The 22,728-nt window shown below is 43.8% G+C and overlaps 1 protein-coding gene across 1 annotated transcript in view; it reads right to left on the minus strand.

Annotated features, from left to right (window-relative positions):
• LOC148474282 (cell adhesion molecule CEACAM7-like) overlaps positions 1-19,889 on the minus strand; it is a 36,866-nt gene extending 16,977 nt beyond the window's left edge. Inside the window, exons 1-2 of the mRNA XM_088458834.1 lie at positions 19,808-19,889; positions 14,753-15,109 (exon numbers count right to left, since the gene is read on the minus strand). Coding sequence (XP_088314960.1) covers positions 14,753-15,109; positions 19,808-19,889 — 439 coding nt within the window. The remainder of the gene's footprint in view (positions 1-14,752; positions 15,110-19,807) is intronic.
• Between the last annotated feature and the right edge of the window lie 2,839 nt (positions 19,890-22,728).

Consider the following 22,728-nt stretch of genomic DNA (forward strand, 5'->3'; position numbering starts at 1 on the left):
CTCTCCTCTTTATTTTTTGCATGAACTGCGGTGCTATTACACGGCTCCTTTCTGGCAGTATTGCTGTGTTGCTGCGTGATGATGTTCATCAGGGATAAAAGCAGAGAGCTGAGCACCATTCAGTGTCAATGTGAGGCAGCAGCACCGGATTCATGTGGGACTGAGGATCTGATTCAGACCCGGACGCTAAGCCGTGAACGCACGCTATGGCCAATAATTGCATGTTCGCGCATGCGTATGCATCAATATGCGCATGCGCAAGTCACTCACTGCGCTCAGGAATTGTGCACTCTTATTACACAGACGGGATGCTACTTTGAGTGACAGCGCCGTTTGTGGGTGGTAACAGGGGAAGGTTCTTGTGAACGGGGGAGTGGTGCTGCGAACGCCGGCGTGTCTGGGCGTCTAAACGGTGTTTTAGGGTTGTGCATAATTATCAAAGATGCGTCATTGTACAAGTCACTTGGTTGTATTTTAGACAGCACTGATCGCTGTGCTTGCGGTGGGGTAGGGTCTACCTCAAGCGCTGCGTGCAGCTCCGATGGCTCTCAATGTCCCCGATTAGTCACACACTTCCTGTAGATGACGTGTGCTAAGAGAGAAAGGTGGGCATCTTTATACTGGCTTGCGTTCACTCTGCCGTCGCTCTCTAAGGCATAGAGGGCGTCCTTCCAACAGACAGTGTGATCGCGGCATTTGCATACCCGGTCCCTTTTGGCTGCATTTGCTCGCGGCTTAGCGTCCGGGTCTGAATCTGGCCCTGAGTTGCCACTGGATATTGCAAAGAGAGATTTTTCATTCGATGCCGCCAGGTGTCGGCGAGGAGTAATGTAATAACAAAATATGATCCTTTTTCCTGGTGGTGGTGCCCCGAGCCTGCAGCCTATTAGCATACCCTAAATCTGGCCATGATCTGGCACTTACAGTCAGTCACTTGAATGTGCTTCAGTTACCATAACCATTTCCTTACTGGTAAGCAGCTGAATGGCTGTGAGGGGATGTAGTCAGCATCCAGGCGTTCAGGATACTGGTGATCAGAATCCCGGCACTGAAATCACGACAGCAGTCTGAATCCCGGCTCCAAGATCTTGACCGATGACATCCCAACAGTGAGTATTAAGGTTAGGGTTAGGATTAGAGTTAGGTTTAAAGTTAGGCATTTAGGGCATCGTTAGGGTTAGGCTGTGGGAGGGAAGGGTTAAGGTTAAGCTGCGAGAGGGGGAGGGTTAGGGTTAGGCTGCGGGAAAGGTGGGTTAGGGGGAAGGTTAGGGTTAGAATACTTATCAAAGTCTGTTGGCATTCTGACTATCGGGGTGCCACTGTGAGTATTCTGAACTTTGGCATTCTGTCCGTCGGGATCCCGTACCCAACCCACTGTGAGTGACTGTCTACGTCTATCAATGGCCAGCCTGCTGATTGGCTCAGAGATAGTAATTCAAAGCCAATCAAAGGTCTGTTTCCTTCAGCAGCAGCCGTTCATTGGCTGGCGGGGCTCCAAGTGCAGGAACACACTCGTGTGACATTCGGCATCAGTACTGTATGTATAGTATGTACATATATAGCTCTGCTATGTCCGTCTGTTAGGTTTGTTATTTTCTTACCTAAGGATGCTACTTAAGAGGACTAATATTCACCTAGGATGCTACTGGACAAGGGGACGAACCAACACAAGAGACAAGTTCAGTATGTAGTGTGAGTGCGAGTGAGTGAATGAGTGACTGCATGTATAATAAAAGAATAAAACATTTAGTGTGTGTACAGTATACTGTCAATATTTTTATATTTCTTTTACATGGAGACTACAGGTACCAGCGGGCCCTTAATGCCCCTCATGTTGTGCACTTGTGGTTCTATGAAGTACCGGCATGCAGGGGAGGCTGTGGCATTACCCACCCACTAGTGGAGCCTGGTGTTGGTTCTAAAAATACGGGACCCCTACTCAAAGTTTTCTGCATATTTTTAGGACGAGGGCAGATCCAAGAGCCCGGTGCTGGGTCAATAAATACGGGGGACCCCTGCACATTTTTTTCCCTGTTTTTTTTTTAACCAAGGCTGGCTTAAAAGAGCCTTAGACTTGTTATGCTTGGGAGAGGGGACCCAACATCATTATTTTTTTAATTAACACTTTAAAGGCTTTTTTTACACAGAGAAGCATGCACGGATCTCACTAATCTATATTTGCTTCTGATAAACACGCTACTGGAATTTGTGAATTCATGTGTGATTATGGGTCAATACAAGTGAAGTCGCACACACCAGAACATGGTGAGTATCACCATCAAATGCCAGCCAAATACACTCTTTAGTAAATTTGTGATTTACAGTGGAAAATGTTCAGATGAAGAGCTGTGATTAGAGATCACACACCAATATGAATCTTAGTATATTTCCCCCTTAGTATAAGATCTGAGTGGATTTTGCAGTCTGAGTCAGATGCTGCTATAAGAGGACCTTCCAAAGCAAGGGATAAATGGCCTGCTTCATTACGGATTGCAATAGCGATTACGCGATAGTATGCTAATCCACTGCGATCGCTATGCCGACGCAGCACAACATAAGTACCAGTGCCGTATCTGGGTGGCAGTGTGCCCTGTGATGCACTGCCACCCCTCGTATTCCCCTCCACCCCCTCCTCCTTCTGAGTGCTTACCTATTTCCACCTGGGGGTGGGTGGAGGGCGGGTAACTTCTTCGGCGTCGCTCTGCGGGTGCCAAGTAGCACTGCAGGAGGTCTCTCTACAGACCTCCGGAGCCGGACAGGTTGCGGGCCTGTGACCTTGGATGCTACCGCCCTGTGCGGAGGTACCAGCCGCACCACCCTCCCTACGGCTGTGATAAGTACAGCCACTTTACCTTACACACATTCGTAATCCTTAGCAAGACCGCAAAACCATTTATAACATCGAGTACCATCGCAGCCTCACGCACAGACCAGTGAGGAGCGCAGAACTGGAGCTGTGTAGGTGTTAAAAGCAGGAGTCAGTAGGATAAGAAAATAAATGCCAACTAGATCCTAAGTGAAGTTCTGTGACAGTGCGCTCAAAGTGAAACATGGGGGTGGGTTTGGGACACACGGGGAGGGAGTTGTGTGCAGCTGTGTTTGGAGGTGTCCAGCCTCTCTAATTGTCATAGATAGAAGGAGTGAATCAGCACTGTAATGCGGGGGGGGGGGGGAGGGGGGTTGATTGAAATACTGGTGGTGTTTAATGTGTGTAGAGAGAGAAAAATATATAAAAAAAAGGCCTATCACCACCCCCATTGCAGTGCTATCCCACTCCTTCTATATAGATCCTCAGTGAGATTTAAATATTCCTCTCCCTTACCCTGGTGTGTCTGGTTGAAAAGGGGGAGAAGTGGGTATGTTCTCCATATACATTTGTGGTCCAGTAATCGGGGCAGAGTGTAAAGATATTTCTTCAGTGTTACAGCCAGTGCAGCACAGACATTTCTTTACTACTCTACACAAAGGCCTGCTTGTTCTGCATCTGTACCCATTGTTGTAATTGCATGCTCAACAAGTGACCTTTGTGTGTGTGTGTGTGTGTGTATGTGCAAATATGTATGTATGTGTATATATGTGTGCTATATTTCTCTGTATATATATATATAAGCATGTGTGTGTGAATATGTAATTGAGGAGGTGGGGAATGAATTGCCCAAAGTCAGAGATGAAATAAGACTGTTTAATAGCAGCCATCTTGATACCTTGACCACTGATAATACTGAGAGTTGGTTGGTGAAATTGCAAGAACAGACTAACAGTTATCAGAGGGACCTTATTACGTTTAAACATAAAAAAATAGCTACTGTTAATTCTGACTATACTAACCACCAAGTCTTTCGGTGGCTTAGGGGCGATAATTTTTCTAGATGCCCAGGTGGTACCCCAAAATATACGGTTCCTGCTAGATTTGATATGTCATCTTCCCAATCAAATTCTGAAAGTGAATCAAGTAACCAACGTCCTCCTAGTGGAGTTTTTTTAGGCAGAGGCCAAGGCCTAGGTTCCAGACGGGCCCCCGATACCCAAGCAGGCTCAGGGGTAAATACAAGAAAATGGGGAAGGGGGCGACAGAAGAACTAGAGCCTATTTATAATCTCTCTAGTAGATCACTTACTCAGGCTGAAACAGAGGTCCTCTCACTTGGTCTTTCTTTTGTACCTACGGTACAACACGATAAATTTCATTGGTCTGTAGAACATTATAAATTTGGACGTAAATTACATCTTCGTGAATATTTCTCAAACTCTAGTGAAATGAACACCGTTAGCAAATTTAAAAATCCCAGCTCGTTTGATCCTCAGTCAAGTAACGCCAGTATCAAGACTTTTTTACGACTAGTGGAACATGATATGTCCGTCTCCGATGTTTCCAAAAGATATGACAACTTGACTTATGTACAGAGACAAGCATTACATAGATTGATACATGATGAGTCACTGGTGATACGTCAGGCAGATAAGGGTGGGGCCGTTGTGGAACAAGACTGGTACGACTATGACCGGGAAGTGCTTCGCCAGTTGAGTGATACACATACTTAGACCAAGGTGGCTACCAATCCAATGTATAAGATCAAAGGTAGGGTTGATCAGGTAGTTAGTAGGGCAGTGCAAAATGGGTGGATTGATGAAAGTGTGGCAGCCTATTTAACAGTTCCACATCCTATATGCCCGATTATCTACCTACTACCCAAAATACACAAGACATTGGTCGACCCACCAGGGCGTCCAATTATATCTGCTAGGGGCTCTGCGCTTCAGCCCCTAGTGATTTTTGTTGATGGGTTTCTCCAACCGCGTGTAGTTGCAAAGGAGAGTTATTTACGTGATACAACTGATTTCCTTGACAAAATTTTGTTACTGAATTATCTTACTGATGTGATGTGGTTGGCCACCTTGGATGTATCATCCCTTTATATCGTGATACCACACCAGGATGGTATTGAGGCGGTCAGAACCAGTCTTGGTAGTGGTACGCATGTGGGACCTCCAATTGAGTTCCTATGTGAGCTAAGTGATCTTGTACTTGGTTCTAATAATTTTTTCTACTGTGGTGATTATTATATTCAATTGTTGGGCATGGCGATGGGGTAGAATCTGGCCCCATCGTATGCCAATCTGTACATGCAGCAGTATGAAAAGAAATATATTTTGGGCCATTTTGGCCCAAAGATTGTTTGTTATGAAAGGTATATTGACAATCTGTTTTTGATTTGGAGGGGTACCGATGTTGAATTTTTCAACATGGTTTCTGCCCTCAATGCAATCGATGGCCCCATACGCTTCACCACTAATTTAGATAAATATACTATAAATTTCCTTGACGTGACCATTTCACATCATGGTACAGGTGTGAGCTCAACCCTATATCGCAAATCTACAGACCGTAATACATTGCTGCATGCATCTTGCCATCACATAAGCAACCTGTAGGAGTCACTCCCCATATCACAATTTCTACGTGTTCTAAGAAATAATACATCTCAGGATGTGTCTGAAATACAATTGTTGGAGATGCGTGACAGATTCCTCGCACGAGGGTACTCACCGACAGTAGTAAATAGATGTTTGTCAAATATTAACCTGTCAAGAATGATATACCCTGCTACCTACGATTTGGCTGATAAGACTACAAATAAGGCCATCAGACGTCATTGGTCCATTATCACCACTGATCCAGCTCTTAAAAGTATTAACAAACAACCAGCCTTGATGGCGTACCGCCGTGGTCCCAATTTGCGCCAACTACTAATGCGCCCTATGCAATAACCCTGGTGTGTCTGGTTGAAAAGGGTGAGAAGTTTTGACAAACATCATCATTCCTGGACTTTGTCTGGGAATGATGATGTTTGTGCATGCAAGATGACGTTTTGCCTCGTTCTGAGTTCCGTTTTTTTGGAGGGAAAAATCCGAACTCGGCGTGCAAACTCGAACCTATCCGAGCCTGCACATCCCTAATATATATATATATATATATATACAGTGTATATATATTTTTTTTATATTACATTGTGGTGAGAGGGGTGGTCTCTCACCTGAGTTGCCCACATTCTGGTGGGATCAGCAGGGAAATATATACTAAAGTGCGGGTTTTTTGAATTGGAGATGTTGCCCATAGCAACCAATCAGATTCTACTTACTATTTATCTAGCAGCTTCTAGAAGATAATAGCTAGAATCTGACTGGTTGATATGGGCAATATCTCCACTTCTAAAAACCCGCACTTTAGTAAATATACCCCTAAGGGAGAAGAAAACAAGACCAGCATATTCTGCAGCTACAGCAGCAGTTTGGAACTTCGGGTTTTCTGGGCTGCACAGCTCAAAGTGGAAATATGGAATTCCGGGTTTTCTATGTCACCGAGTCAGCATGAAATCAGCAGCAGAGGAGGAGTCTAAACCCCCCATTCACCTAGTCTTCCTTGCACTGATGCCGGCAAGCAGCCAATTAGTAGGCCTAAGTGGCTATAGTGCCAGGGACAAAGAGCTATGCTGCGAGAGCATGGCTGATTGTTGCTGCAAGCCACTGCAGTGGACTGACAAGCAAGAGGAGTGCTGGGATCTTTTATGTTCATTTGATTATTTTCTGTATGTACCTGTGCTTCCTTCTTCAAGAAGTCTGTTACCCGGATAAAACGCGTTGGAGACTTCTCTCACCTTTCATGAACTTACCATTGTTTTACCTGATAACTCATTTTTATATACTTCATGTGATGTGTTATGTACAGTATATTATTAATTAATTTATTTTTTTAACCACTTAACGGGCAAATTCTTTTCCCAAAAACAGCTCCGAAATTGTCGGGTTTTTTATGATTGAATTAGGTCAAGAACATCTAGTTAAAACTTATTCAACACAATTTTATTAAAGAAAATCTTTTTTTTTTCTGTTTTTTTTTCTATTTTGAAACATAGTATACCATAAAATAGCTATTTTTTTAAAATTCATGAACTTGAACTTTAAACACTTTTAAACTATTTAAGACTTATATAAAACTCATGTAACAGTAATTTTCAGTGTAATGGAACATTTAGACATTTTTTTCAGTATGAAAGTCTTTGAAACAAGGCACAGCACAAAGTCCAACGTCGCACTCTATGCAGTAGAACCGTGTCTCTTTGCGTATTTTTTTGCCACTTTCATCTCTCTTAGAGCAGCAAACAGCACATTTTCTGGCTGCATTGTCTTTTTCTGTAGTAGGGACATACTCTGGGAAGTGCCTCTCTGTTAGCTGTAAGCGGTTTGGGCTAGGTGGTGGCCGGCCACGTTTTGTTGTGCAGGTCTCTGCTGTGTGGTGATTCTCTATTAGCTCCAGTCTAAATTGTAGGTGGGTTTTACCACCTCCATTTTTTTTAAACAGGATGTAAGCATTCCAAATTGCTTGGTCTAATAGGTGGGTAAATATTTTGATATAAAATGTCTTACCCCTTTTACGGCTTATGGGATAATTAGTAATGTGCTGGTCTGCACGGTCTTCCCCACCCATTGTCAAATTATAATCAATAACAGCCTGTGGTTTGATTTTGGTTGTGTAGGATTTTTCAGTTTCTACAAGTTCTATGTTGTGGACTGTAGATAAGATACAGACATCTTTTTTTTATCTCTCCACCTCATCACACACACTTTTCCCCGTTGAATGCCTACAATATCTCCTTTTTGCAGTTTTTTCTTCTTCAGTGCTTCAGGGGCATCTTTTCAGGTCATTCTCAGGGTCCCATAGGTGTCAGTCCGATAGGTCAGCAATATATCGGCCAATAGAGGGGATGTATAAAAATTGTCTGTTGTGAAGCAATATCCCTTATTGAGTAAGGGTTTCAATAGACTCATTACTATTTGCACAGATAATGGTAAACCTTGGTATTATGTGTCCACTATAGTCCCTTTGCCTGTATATATAATGCTGGTGCCAAATGTATCCTGATTTTGCTTCACACAGCATGTACATTTTTATTCCAAATCTGGATATTTAACTTGGAATATACTGCTTCCACCCCAGTCTGCCTTTGTACAGCAGTAGACTTTCATCAATGGAGATGTCTCTGTCACAGCTACAGACACTTGAGGCTCCTGGGAAGAGTCAGGCTTACTAGGAAATATAAACTGAGGTGGTTTTAGGAATGACTTTTTCATGAAATATCACTGACACGAAATAAAAGTAAATAGAAGAACAAGAATTCAAGAACAAAAACTGTATGGCAAAGTTCCACATTAAATCTAAATAACACAAAGTTCATGACATGCACTAACAGGTGCAGGGGAATGCCCCTGTGAGAAACAAAGTTCAAAGTACACATTGAACTGGTGTGGGGTGGAACCCCGAGTTCAACACAAGGCTAGGGCCTCAGGATAGAATGGAGGTCAATAACAGGGTTGAGCCCTGTAGCGTGACGGAGGTCCGGAACAATGTTGATCCCTGAGATGTAAATAGATCCGGAATGAGGTTAAGCCCTGAGACGTAATGAGGATCCGGAACAGGGTTGAGCCCTGAGACGTGATGAGGGTCCGGAATGCGGTTGAGCCCTGAGACGTGATGAGGGTCCGGAACTTGGTTGAGCGCTGAGATGTGATGAGGGTCCGGAACAGGGTTGAGCCCTGAGATGTGATGAGGGTCCGGAACATGGTTGAGTCCTGCGATGTGATGAAGGCCTGGAGCAGGGTTGAGCCCTGCGGTAGGATGAAGGTCCGGAGCAGGGTTGAGCCCTGCGGCGTAATGAAGGTCCGGAGTGGGGTTGAGCCCTGAGGCATAATGCAGTCCTGGTAGGATAGACTGTAACAGTGCAGTTGACAACTGTAGAAGAAGTAACCCCAGTGTCCGTATGAGTCAATAATAACAAGTAAACCAAATAGTGTAGCGTAGAATGGAATAGCAGTAATAGAGCAGGATAACAACGGAAAAACAATGGCAATGCTGAGCTCTGTAGTGCAGCTGATAACATGTATCAGAACTTGAACCGGAACACAAGCAGGAATGTAGCGAGGTCCACAGCATACACCAGGCACAGCGGGGATCTGGCAGAGTCCAATGAAGACCTGAAAGTAACGTTGCACAGACATAGTTGAGGCATATGAGGCATAGTTAGTAACAGGGGTTTATACTAGAGGTCTGTGATCCATAGGAAGTTCAGAACATGTGACCCAAATAGAATCAGGTTTGGAATAATAAGCAATCAAGGAATCCAACAACCTGACCACACCTAAGAAACAGATGATCACTTTAACACTCTGTGCACTGGATGTGATGAATGCCAGTAACAAGGATAGATCCTCCAACGACCACAGTGGAACTTTCGGCAAGTGTAGTTTGTCTTTATGTACTGAAATAGTTAAAGTCCTGACAGTCTCGTTCTGGGGTCAGTAGTTCAGAAAACCTCTTGGACAAGTAGGACTAAACAAGCCATATTTTCTGGTGTTTGGGGTTGGGATGGGCTTTTTCTTCAGCCTGATTATCTACAAAATGTAGGAATTTTTTCAGTAAGATAAACCATCTGTGGGACATTATTGATGCAAAAAATGGTGTCGCCAGGGCATTCCTTTTAGACCAGTACCACTCCAGCAGAGGTTTTTGTATCAAGCCTTGCAGCACTAGCAGAGATAAGAATACCAGTATTTCTGCAGCCCTTGTTGGGACCCAATCATTGCTTCTTGAAAACTGGCGTGGTGTTGCACCGTTCAGCATACCGATTTGTTTCCACAGTAATCAATTCGACCAAGTGTAGGTCAAAAAACAATTTGAAATATCCCAGAATTCCACTTTCTATTGTCACTTGGTGTTCACCCATGAAGGGAAATTGTGGTGGCGCTGGACCACAGTTTTGCGCGTATAGAGCGCAAAATTGGCGCCCCTCCTCTTGATCTTGCTCTTCATGAGTGGCATCAAAAAGTAGTTATTCTTCATCACTGGAATACATGTCACTTCCAGAATCAGAATCTATATCACTGGTGGACATCGCTGCACTCTTATTGTAGATGATACATGGATAATGGTTTTCACCGTACTTTGATGATCACAGTTTTTATAACTTTTTTATAATTGTGTCAGTCACTGTAATATCTAACAATTGTATCCTTATCTCAATCACTGATGTCTATCTCTCTTTCTCCTCAGCTACACTATCACAGGACTCACAACAATATGTCTCCAATATCATGAGGTGAATAATCCTCATAGGTTTGTCCACCCCTTTTGCTGGGAAGAGATGGAGAGGTAGGAGTGAACAATCCTTAGGATTGCCTACCCCTGTTGTTTGGAAGAGAAGAAGGAGGAGAAGTGTGTGTAGGTATGAATTGGGCATACTTCAGGGGCCATCATACAGTATGATCTGTGTGGGTCAAGGATGAGCAGTACACACTTCAGGGGCCAGCATATGATCTGTGTCGGTCAGGAATGAGCAGCACACTTCAAGAGCACCAAATATTCTGTAAGCAGGGCAGAAGGGATGGATCGGGGATAAAGTATGAGTTCCAAATCACTGTAACCTGCCAATGGCCATCCTTCTCTTTTTTAGAGTGGCCTCCTGGCTGCTCGCATAGCTGTGGGTGACCACCCACAGCTTATGCGAGTGGCCAAAAGGATGGTCGCGATGGTCAAGACCATTGCGACCATCGGGCTTGCGATGAGACCCTTGTGGTAGGGTCTCATTGCCGTAAGCCCTGGAGTGCTTTTGGCTCTATCAGAGCCGAGAGCACTCCCACTGACATCACTTGTGATGTCAGTGAGGCCGGCCCCAGATGGTAGGCGTTCCCATGGGAACGCCTCCGTCTGGGCAGCCACGCCCACCAAAGGGGGCGTGCTGTCTCTCACCATCGACAGCACGCCCCCTTTGTAGCGAGACCCAGAGCGATGGCTTGGCCGTCGCTATCCGGGTCTCGCGCATGCGCACGACTGACCCGGCTCCCTCGTGCGCCTGCGCACTGGGCCAACATTGACCCGCTTGCGAGTGCTCAGCACTCGCGAGCGGGTCTGAATCAGGCCCAGAGTTTCCAGTCACTGAATTTCCCCGGCAGTGCAGCATCATGGTTACACAGGAGCACAGGCTTCATTCATTGTAATAACCTGGCATCTGTGAGGAGCAGCGCCAGGTCTAAACCAGGGGGGGCAGCAGCTGTGTATGTGTTCATTACCCCAGCATCTGCGAGTAGCCACGCTGGGGTTACACAGGAGCACAGGCTCCATTCAGTCTTATAACCCGGCGTCTGCGTGGAGCAGCGCCAGGTCTAATCAGGGGGCCAGCGGCTATATATTCATTACCACAGGAGCACAGGCTCCTTTCATAGCAACCGCCCAGCATCTGCAAGGAGCAGCGCCGAGCTGATCAGTGAAGAGGGGAGCGAGTGGCTGGGAGGGAGCAGGCAGAGGCTGCACGGGGCTTACATAGGAGCAGAGGCTCCATTTAGTTCACTAACCCGGCATCTGCCAGGAGCAGCACCGGGTGTGTGCATAGAGGGGGGCAGGCGCCGGGCTGGCTGATCACTGTGCCCAGCAGTGATCAGCAGAAACGATTAGAAAATGTAGTTGCAGAGGGACCGTGGAGGTCCCTCTGGGGCTGGTGGCTGCAGGAACATTCTCCTCCAACAGCCACCCACCCACAGGGCATTTCTGACTGGTTGTATCAGATCAGATACGACCAAGTCAGGGAAAGCCCAGTCTGGTATGGTCGTATCTGATACGACCGTGCCAGGCAAGTGGTTAAAAAAAATGTGCAATGCATGTTGACTTATTGTCTACTCCACCTCTTATGTCTAGATATTGTCTTATTAAATTGCTCTTTTAGCTCAAAGTAATTGTGTATCCATTTTTTGCATATTTATATATATTAATAGGTGATAGTATTGCTGCACAAAATGATAGGTGCTGTGGAATTCTAGTATGCACCTTTTTTGCACAATGCACTGATATAAACAATTATTTTTATCAGTTTTAGATATTGTTTATTGTTTAGATATTGTTTTAGATCATTGTTTAAGGGTATATTGTTGCATTTACTGATGTATACATAAACATGGTGCACTTTAAAAGCATTAAGAAAAGTCTATTATGTACTACTTTTTTTGCATGATGCACTCTATGGTATGAATGTACTATAATTTTCGAATACACAAAATACCAAAGTTTATTAGAGTTTTATCAAATTTTTTGCACATTAGCACATATTGCACTTTGAAATAATTACCTTATTACATGGAATCGAATATTCCTTTTTGTATACACATAAGATATACAAGACATTGGGTGCTCAAATGCAGATTTAATTATTGTATGTTTCCGTCAGCAACAGATCTCCAGTGTTGCACTTCTGATTGAGCCGACACCTATATTGCTGGGGAGTGCTGTATACAGGTAGCTCACCATCTATACAGGTTTTCTTTCCCATTGGTCTCTGGGCCTGATTCAGATCCGGTCGCAAGCACTGAGCACTCGCAACCGGGTCGATGGTGGCCGGCTCCGTTGTCCGCATGCGCGAGACCCGGCTAGCGACGGGAAATCCGTCAATCAGGGTCTCGCAACAAAGGGGGCGAGCTGTCGATGTTAAGTGACAGCTCGCCCCCTTTGGTGGGCGGACCGGGGGGGTGGCTGCCCAAACGGAGGCGTTCCCATGTGAACGCCTGCCATTTGGGGGCGGCCCCACTGACATCACGAGTGATGTTAGTGGATAGATTCCGGCTCTGTTAGAGCCGAAATCTCTCTGGGGCTTGCGGCCACGACACCCTACCACAAGGGTCTCATCGCAAGCCCGATGGTCACGATGGTCTTGACCATCGTGACCATCATCCTGGCCGCTCGCTATAGCTGTGGGTGGTCACACAAAAAAAAAACGCCCTGATTTAGAGCGAGTGCTCTTTCAGAGCGTCCGGCTCTGAATCAGGGCCTCTATACATTAATTTGTGTATACAATTATACAATTATGGAAAAAAACCTTTTTTTTTATAAATCAGTGTAAGAGTTTCTACCTCTTTTGGTGCTGCAATTTTCCATCTCCATATATATATTTATGTATATATAAGGGTGTGTGCTATCTACCCTATATAAGGGCGTTATACATATTGAGGTGTGATATTATTTTATATCAATACAACTCTGAATTCTATCTGGCTGTATACTGTTGATTGAAAAAGATTTTATGTATAATAAATATTTTTATATTAATGGTGGCCTTTGGGCCTTCTTTGGGTGTATTCTTGGTGCAAGGGTTTATTTTTAGATATTTATCTCCTTAAGAAGATAAGGAGTTTTTCTTCATATTAAGAAAATCCAATTGTATGGGAGAAAAGCCACACTGAAGTTTTTAGTATACATAAAGTGCACAAGTCGGCCGTAGGATCCATCTCTTCTAAGAATTTATAATACTGCAAATTGGATTACGAGCTTATTTTATATTGGACTTTTTTTATATATTTAATTGAAGTGAACAATTCGTTATTTGTTTTCTTTGGGGCACATCTTCTATACTACTCTATAAAATATTGTGTTCTAGCCCCTACTAACAGGGGGATTGTTTTAGACGTTTTGTAGCCATTTATTATATACTAATAAAGCTGAGCGCAGGTTAAGGGCATTTCTTTGTGTGTTTATATATATATATAAATATAAATATCCCCACTGTCATATTTCTGCATTTACCCCTGAACCTGTTTCACCTCTCCAGTCATACGGACTTTAGAGGTGATATAGTTGTATATGTATGTATTTTTTGGAGTGCATTTACAATACAGAAAGCATATTTTACACTAACAGAACAGATGTAAGTAAAATTTTGTATGAGGCCGAGAGTGTCTCTCACCAATGAGGAGAAAGACCCATCATTGTCAGACCGAGATTGCATCCCAACCTTTCAGATGGTCAAAGAGTGGCAGTTGAGTCTTAGGGGGTCTATTTACTAAGCCTTGGATGGAGATAAAGTACCAGGCAATCAGCTCCTAATTGCCATGTCACAGGCTGTGTTTGAAAAATGGCAGTTAGGAGCTGATTGGCTGGTACTTTATCTCCATCCACTTTATCTCTCTCCAAAGCTTAGTAAATAGACCCCATAAAGTGGAGGAGGTGTGGCCAGTGCTTTGTGGGTGTGGCCAGTAACATGTAGGAGTGTACATTCCTTCACTATCAGCCCCAATTTCTCCCTAAATACATGTAAGCAGAAAAATTGCATAATTTTGTGAGGAAAATACAAACACAATTTTATTACTTCTGATTTATGGATGACCATGTGGCCAGCTGGGTGACTGATCATCATGCTGTCATTATGATTGGTCTAGTTTTATGTGGAAGCCTGGGGCTGTAGCCCCATCTGCCGAATTGTTAATCTGGGCCTGCTTGTCCCACTCTATGATTTCCAGCCTAGTAGTAAGGGCTGATGTAATATAAACATATCCAGAGCTGGAGCTACCACTGTACCCAGCAGCCGCACACATAGAAGGTACCAATCATTATTCACAGGGCCGTAGCTAGGGTAGTGTGGCCGGTGCCATCGCACAGGGCACCACAGGTCAAGGGGCGCTGTTTGGGCCTGTCAAATTTCTGTTTATTATCATTCTTGCTTGTAGCTTCCTCTTATTTCATCCCCAGCATCTCCTGGCCTTTCCTATCTCTTCCCTTGCCCTTCCCCATGAAGCCATGGCCCTTTTTTGGGTGCATTATGTCCCTTTGAAAAATGAGGGGGGCACCAATGCTCTTTCTGGCACAGGGCACCAAAAAGTCTAGTTACGGCTCTGATTATTCATCACACATCTGCCTGGCACAGTGACTACACGTTACTCACCATAGACAGTCAGGGTCACAGAGGCTTGTTCTTGTGGTTTCTCTGTCTGTATCTGCACTGTGTAATCACCGCTGTCTGTTATATGGAGATCTGAGATCAGTAATGAGCCATTAGGTAAAGGCCTGGCCCGAGGGAAGTACTGAGGCCAAGGAATTAGTGAGGGAGTAACACCAGGAATATATGTGAGGATTTGATCCCCAGCACTGGTGTTTAGTCCTTTATACCAAGTGACAGACACAATACTCCCAGTGATCTCAGTAACACTCAGGGTGACAGATTCCTGGATCACTGGATACTGAGGGATCAGCTGAATATTAATCATCCCACTGGTCAAATCCATCCACAGACTGAGGAGAGCTGAAAGAGAAACAAACATATATCAGGTAATAGAATGCTTGCCTACCCTCCCAAATTCCGCGGGAGCTTCCCGAATTGAGGTGGGAGCTCCCGCTACCCCGCAAACTAGATGTAATCCCCCGCATTCCTCACAGCGCTGCAGAAAGTCCGGACTGCGCATGCGCAAGTCCAGATGTAGACGCAGGGTCAGGGAGTCCGTTTATTACAGAGAGATCCCTCCTGGGTCCACCCCTGCACAGAGCAGCTGACTAACCAGCCAAAGTTCACACAGACTGCTTGGAGAGACTGATGCTCCCAGCATTCTCTGCCCAGCCATTCCCGAGGAGGACACATGGAGGAGGAGCTGATGCTGAGCTGTCTGAGCCCGAGGAGGACACATGGAGGAGGAGCTGATGCTGAGCTGTCTGAGCCCGAGGAGGACACATGGAGGAGGAGCTGATGCTGAGCTGTCTGAGCCCGAGGAGGACACATGGAGGAGGAGCTGATGCTGAGCTGTCTGAGCCCGAGGAGTACACATGGAGGAGGAGCTGATGCTGAGCTGTCTGAGCCCGAGGAGGACACATGGAGGAGGAGCTGATGCTGAGCTGTCTGAGCCCGAGGAGGACACATGGAGGAGGAGCTGATACTGAGCTGTCTGAGCCCGAGGAGAACACATGGAGGAGGAGCTGATGCTGAGCTGTCTGAGCCCGAGGAGGACACATGGAGGAGGAGCTGATGCTGAGCTGTCTGAGCCCGAGGAGAACACATGGAGGAGGAGCTGATGCTGAGCTGTCTGAGCCCGAGGAGAACACATGGAGGAGGAGCTGATGCTGAGCTGTCTGAGCCCGAGGAGGACACATGGAGGAGGAGCTGATGCTGAGCTGTCTGAGCCCGAGGAGTTGTGTGTGAGTGTTTCACAATTCAGAGGCTGAGCCAAAAAAATCTCCTTTATATCTGTTGTGGTCAGTGTCAGTGCTGCAGGAGAGGTGAGGTGAGGGGAATGTGTGTGTGTGTGCGTGTTTGTGGGTGGTGGAATCTATTAATGTGAATGTTTATGTGTGTGTGGGGGATCTGGTAATGTTAATGTGGTAGGGGGAGATCTAGTAATGTCAGTGTGGCAGAGAAGAGACATATTAATGTCAGTGGGGGGGCTAGGGTGTCAGCATATAGTAAGATGTGTTATTATATTTGTGTGGTCATCTATTGAAGAATTTTAATTAGAATCGTTGTGGGGGAGCAGATTCTTATTTTGTCCACATTTCCTTTTGCAAGGCCCTCTTATGCCCGTGTCTATGGGAATGTACTGACATAATTTGCCTCCATGTCAGCAATACAGAATATTTTGGTATCACATGCCAAGTATTTACTTAAAGTAATTGTAATTTAATTTGGTCCAGAACACACCCAATTGGCAACAGATACGCCCATAGGTGGATCTAGACACGCCTTTTGGGTGGTGTCAGACATCTAGCGCCGCACTTTTTACTATAGTGTGTAATCTCCCTGAAACTACTTTTCAAAAGTAGGCAAATATGGGTAATAGGACAAAGACAGATGTTACCAAGGCTTGTACAAATACAATATAATATAATACTGCATGATTACATTTATTGATAAATAAGGACATTTCAGAGTGATTTATACAGTTATGTTGTTATTAGCCTTGTGTCATTGTATAATGCCAAAGGTTTAATACAGGGAAGGGAATTCCTAGTGACTGGCTAGAAGTAATTGACTGTCTACTGCTTTTAGTGATATATTTTTGATGCTATATAACCACATGTAGGGGCTGAGTTGGGTACAATGCTGATGTTTTTTTGCAACTGTGCATCCGTCTAAATCTCTAAAGTTGCACCGCGTATGCGTCACTTGGTCTCTGGGCCTGATTCAGAGCTGAATGCTCTGACCAGAGCGCTCGCTCTCAATCAGGGCCCTCCTCCCTCAACTTGGAGCGGCCTCCAGGCCGCTCGCGTAGCTGTGGGTGACCACCCACAGCATATGCAAGCGTCCATGATGATGGTCGCGATGGTCTTGACCATCGCGACCATCGGGCTTGCGACGGAGACCCTGCGGTAGGGTCTCGCTGCCGCAAGCCCTGGGGTGATTTTGGTTCTATCAGAGCCAAAATCACTCCCACTGACATCACTAATGACGGTAGGCGTTCCCATGGGAAGCCCATCTCTCGACGGGTCTCGCGCATGCACACGATGGAGCTCCCTCCGTCGCGTGCATGCGCAGTAGGGCACAATCGACCCGCTTGCGAGCGTCCTGCGCTCGTAAGCGGGTCTGAATCAGGCCCTCTGTGCAGTGTGCACAGAGATGGAGGATAAATTGAGATGCATAGACTCTGCAATATGCTGGGTGTTCCTGGGCAGTGACTGGGAGGTGGCTATGCAGATGCACAAAGATCTTCCATCTGATAGGCATGTTATGGGAGCATTGGCGTATTTATAATGGATGCAGGGTGTGCGCAGCACACAGGCCCCTGGGTGCAGGGGGGCCCACACTGAACATCTTGCACTCATATAAAAATTATATTTACCTCTCCAGAGGAGTACCACGTTGACCAGTTCTATAGAATTTAATCACCAGGAAAATGACGCTGTGGACATTTTCCCAGTGATTTGCACATATTCAGTAAAGATGTCCCCAGACATAAGTCACGGACGCCATGTTCCCGGAGACCTGCGCATGTGCCGTAGACTCAGGCACAAAGCCACAGTCTACTGCTCTGCTGAAGAGGAGAGGGCCCATACAGCTGCACACAGGCCCCTGTATGGGAGTTTTGCGGGCATGTTGCAGGGGTGTACTCTGGTCCTGATTCAGAGATGGATGCTGTTAGCATCCTTGGATGCAGCAGCGGCGCTACCACTAGGCAACTGTAGAGAGCTACCACAGGTGTCGTCACCTAAGGAGGCCACTGTTGAGGCCGCCTATCAAGCAAATGAGGGATTTCTCTGAAACAGACTCCTTTTTTCGATGATGCCTACGACTGCCACAGGTCTTATTAGCTGGGACCGACACTATCTCCTCATTTCTTCCTTGCTTTTGGCCTCAATGGCAATTTCATGTGTTCTGTGAAAAAGCCAGCACAACTTCTGATTCTGGTCCCCTGCTCAATTTGTGCTACAGTAGCTTTTCTGTGTGATAGGACCAGACAGGCTAGCCTTCATCCCACATGCACATTAATAAGCCTTGGCGCATATGACCATGTTGCTGGTTTACTGTCTGTCCTTCCTTGGACCACTTCTGGTAAGTTCTAAGCACTGCATACTGGAAGAGCTGCCGTTTTAGAAATGCTCTGACCTAGTCGTCTAAACATCACAATTTGACGCTTGTCAAAGTTACTCAGATTCTAACGCTTGTCCATTTCTCCTACTTCAAAGTTCGGGGTCTATTCTGATCATTTTTATGCCCGATATGTAAAAGGGTGATGCTTTTCCTAGCAAGACACGGCTAGTAAAAGCATTGTCCTTTTAAATATTGGGCATAGTCATAAATATGATCAGAAACACCCGGATTTACAACCAGACACTTTGTAAATAAACCCCATCAACTTCAAGAACTGACGGCTCACTTGTTGCATAATATACTCCACCCATTGACAGGTGCCATTGTAACAAGATATTTAATGTTATTCACCTGTAAGGTTATGGCTGATATATATAAATGTGTGTGTGTGCAGATATGTCTGTGCAGCTGTATATATGTGTCTGTACAATAGTGTCGGTGTAAAAAAAAAATATATATATATATATGTGTGTGTGTTTGTGAAACTTTTTGTGTAACTGTGTACATATGTGTCTTTAACTGTTGGCATGCATATAGGTTGTGCACCTGCATACCCCTTAGCACCGGAGAGCTCAGCAACACCAAAAGACCCGGAAGACCATGGAAAACAACTGTGGTGGATGACAGAAGAATTATTTCCCGGTGCGTTCTTTCTTTTTAAGAATGTTCCAAACAGTTGATTTGGCCACACCTAATGTTTTTGCTATCTCTCTGATGGGTTTGTTTTGATTTTTCAGCCTAATGATGGCTTGCTTCACTGATGATGACAGCTCTTTGGATCTCATATTGAGAGTCGACCGCAACTGATTCCAAATGCAAATGTCACACCTAGAATCAACTCCAGACCTTTTACCTGCTTAATTGATAATGAAATAACGAGGGAATAGCCCACACCTGTCCATGAAATAGCTTTTGAGTTGATAGTCCCATTACTTTTGGCCCCTTAAAAAGTGGGAGGCACATATAGAAACCGTTGTCATTCCTACACCGTTCACCTGATTTGGATGTAATTACCCTCAAATTAAATCTGAAAGTCTGCAGTTAAAGCACATCTTGTTTGTTTCATTTCAAAGCCATTGTGGTGGTGAATAGAGGCCAAAATATGAAAATTCTGTCAATGTCCCAATATTTATGCACCTGACTGTATATGCGCTGGGAAACCATTTCAGTGATGTATCACAATAACTGGAATAGGGGTTATGACAACTATATTAATACCAAAGATGGAGAACTAATTGTACTTATGGACCACCAATCCACCATGCAGATGTGCCTGGGATTTGTACAGAGATGCCCACAAACAGTCCCTGACCAAAAGAGGCCCACAAAGTGCTTGCGAGAGCATGGGTTTCACTAGCCAACCCCCGATACGTCCAATAATCATTCACCAACTGTCAACTGTCCCATCACCACTCTAATCTCACTTGCCTCCATCTAATATCTTAATTCTGGTAATGACACTTAATTTAAGTTCAATCTTTACTTGAACCACTGCTGTGTGAACTTTCATGCTGAATTTCCTGCCTCTCCTAAGAGAGAGGCTTTATATTTTATTTTACTATTCCAATTCCAACTTTCCCATGCACTCTGGCCCAAGATCTCTGATCCCATTGTGTACTGTGATCTATAGTTCTACTCTTCCTCCACTCCTACCCTGCTGAGATAGCTTTCCAGATCAATGAATAGTATATACAGGGCAGTGCAAATATAATTTCAATCTCATTAGATGGAGAAGGTTGAGTTCCCTCATACAGTTTAACACTGGAGATGTTTCCTGAGTCTTCAGTATTCACTCTCCAGAAGCCACCCTTCTCCACTTTTTTCTGTAAAAGTTTATGTGAAGAAATGGAAGGTACAGATCACTACAGTGAGTAATCAGAGGTGGATGGGGGTTTTAAATTAAAAATGGCAAAGAAATGCTGATTTCAGAAGAGTGGAGATAGCTACTCCAACATTGTAACACAGCTACAGCCCTGGAATGTTGTCAGGTTTGTAAGTGCCTTAAAATTTTCATACTTGATCACTGAATTGGTAATATCGATTTGAGAGTGCAATTTTTGAGACAGAAAAATCTAATGTCGTGCCCATTTTTTCACCTAGGGTATGTGCACTCCCAATTCCTGCGGTATTCAATTTTAAAAAATCGGGTGCAAATATTTTTATGAAAATATACCCATGCAAAAATTAGAAAAAATCAGTCTGTCACCCCCAAAAACAAAAAAAAATATAAAAAACAAACTTTTTCTTGTCAAACATTTTCTTGTTTAATTTTGTACGCATAAAACAAATAAAAATTATAAAAAAAAGTGATTTCGGGGTAATTTTAGGTCAATAAAAAAATTAATATGTAAAAAAAATCTAAAAAAACAATTTAGGTTAGATTCAAATGAAAACACAAATTTATATAAAACATAAAAATACCGGCACTCACTTTGTTGCAGTGCCTTCCAAATGCTTGCTGGGGTGCTCACCTTGGGGTGTGGTACCCCTCCACATATATATATAAGAGATAAGTGGCATTCCCAGTCCAAATACTCAGAGAAAAAACAGTGCTTCACTGTACTGTTTTTGCTCTGAGTATTTGGGCTGGGAGTGACAGTTATTTCTTGTGTGTGTGTATATATATATATATATATATATATATATATATAAGCAAAAAGGTCCACTTTCACGTTTTTGTATCACCATTGCTGGGGTCGCAGACTCGAACGGGCATAGTAGCTCCAAAAGCATAGAAACATATTGAGCGCACTCACCAGACTTGTAGTTGTAGAAAAAGGATTTTATTATCAGAAAGCCATCATAAGTAGTCAACGTTTCAGTCCTCCCTTGGACTTTTGTCTTGATACAGTGGTAGATTGCATTGGTTTAAAATATACTCTATATTTTACGTTGAATTAATATATTATCTTACTACCACGGTTACATCTGTGCACATCTATACTTGATTTATGTTTAAATATTTATTTGTACATGTGAGGATGCATGTGTACATCAAGGCATGCATGTACCCACATGTATATATTTAATTTATTTGTATCTGTTTATTGTTTAAGTTCTATTAGTGTGTATTTTTAATTTTTGTATATATTTTTATATATTTTTTTATTGTTGATTTTCTTATTGTTGATCTTGTTTTTTTTTTCATTTTTTTTTTATTTTTTCTTTTTGCACATAGGAGATGTGTGTGGTGTTTATATTTTTTTCTCTCTGTTTTTGTGATATTGTTACTATAGGATGGAATATACCAATGTGTTTACTCAGGCTTTAATATTTTTCCATTGTAGACGTATGTGTAGAGTTTCCATTTATCTCTTCTTCTTGGTATTGACAGCATGGATGGAATCTAACACTGTGTCTATTCAGGCTCCAATAATCTGTCTTCCTCTACATTAATGTACTATAGCGATTAAGTCTATTAAATGTTCGTTTTTATCCAAAGAATGAATGGTTAACCATGTCCCTCCCTGTGAGTAGATATGCAGATTAACTTTGAGTTACTTTAGTCAGTATAGAGTGCGCTATGCCCCGATCGTTTACCATGTATACATGGCAACCTATGGAACGCAACCAGACTGATGGTGACAGACTCTAGCGTAGGGAACTTCAGGCCTGACAGGGAACATGTGACCAGGGGTTGGTCTGTGACCACTTCTGCCGGGATGCATAGTTGAGCAACCTGGGGGATTGCAAGCAGTTGGGGACACACACGTGTGTGTGTGTTAGTGTACCGGAGTCCCACATTGCCCGTGAGTGGAGATAGCGGAGTGTGGTGTTCATTTGAACCTGGTAAGCGCACGTCTTTTTGTCATATGCTCTGTGTTTAGTTGGATGTTGTATCTAAGGTTGACTATTTAATATTTCTAGGCTATCAATGATTGTGTGGCAATGTCATCGTTAGCACTTATGTTTGTGATATATTTCTTTATGTGATTGTGCACACTTCATTGATATTCAACTGTATAGGTATCCATGATGCACACTCGCTGGGACAATTGTGTAACATAGTCCTGATTGGGTTTTGGGTTGCAGCATTTGGAGTTCTGTGATACTCCTAGCTTTTTCTTTTGGAATGCTAATATGTGTACATATATATATACACATAATCTTCTTGTCCAGTCGTGTATGTGTTAATGTGGTTGGTCTTTTGTGCAGATTTTGTATGGAGCCTGATAGACTGTGTCACTGTGTCTTGTATTTTCTATTTTTCTATTGGTAATTTGAGTTTTCAATTTATATTGATTATATCTTTGTTGTTTCATTTTTAGATGTAATATGAAATATGCACACATGGTGCATTTTTGCAATTTGTTGCCGGTCTTGAAAAAGGTTCATATTCGAACCGAAAC

This window comes from Taudactylus pleione, unplaced genomic scaffold (assembly GCF_031769625.1).
Source record: "Taudactylus pleione unplaced genomic scaffold, aTauple2 ptg000855l, whole genome shotgun sequence".
In the NCBI taxonomy this organism is placed as follows: domain Eukaryota; kingdom Metazoa; phylum Chordata; class Amphibia; order Anura; family Myobatrachidae; genus Taudactylus; species Taudactylus pleione.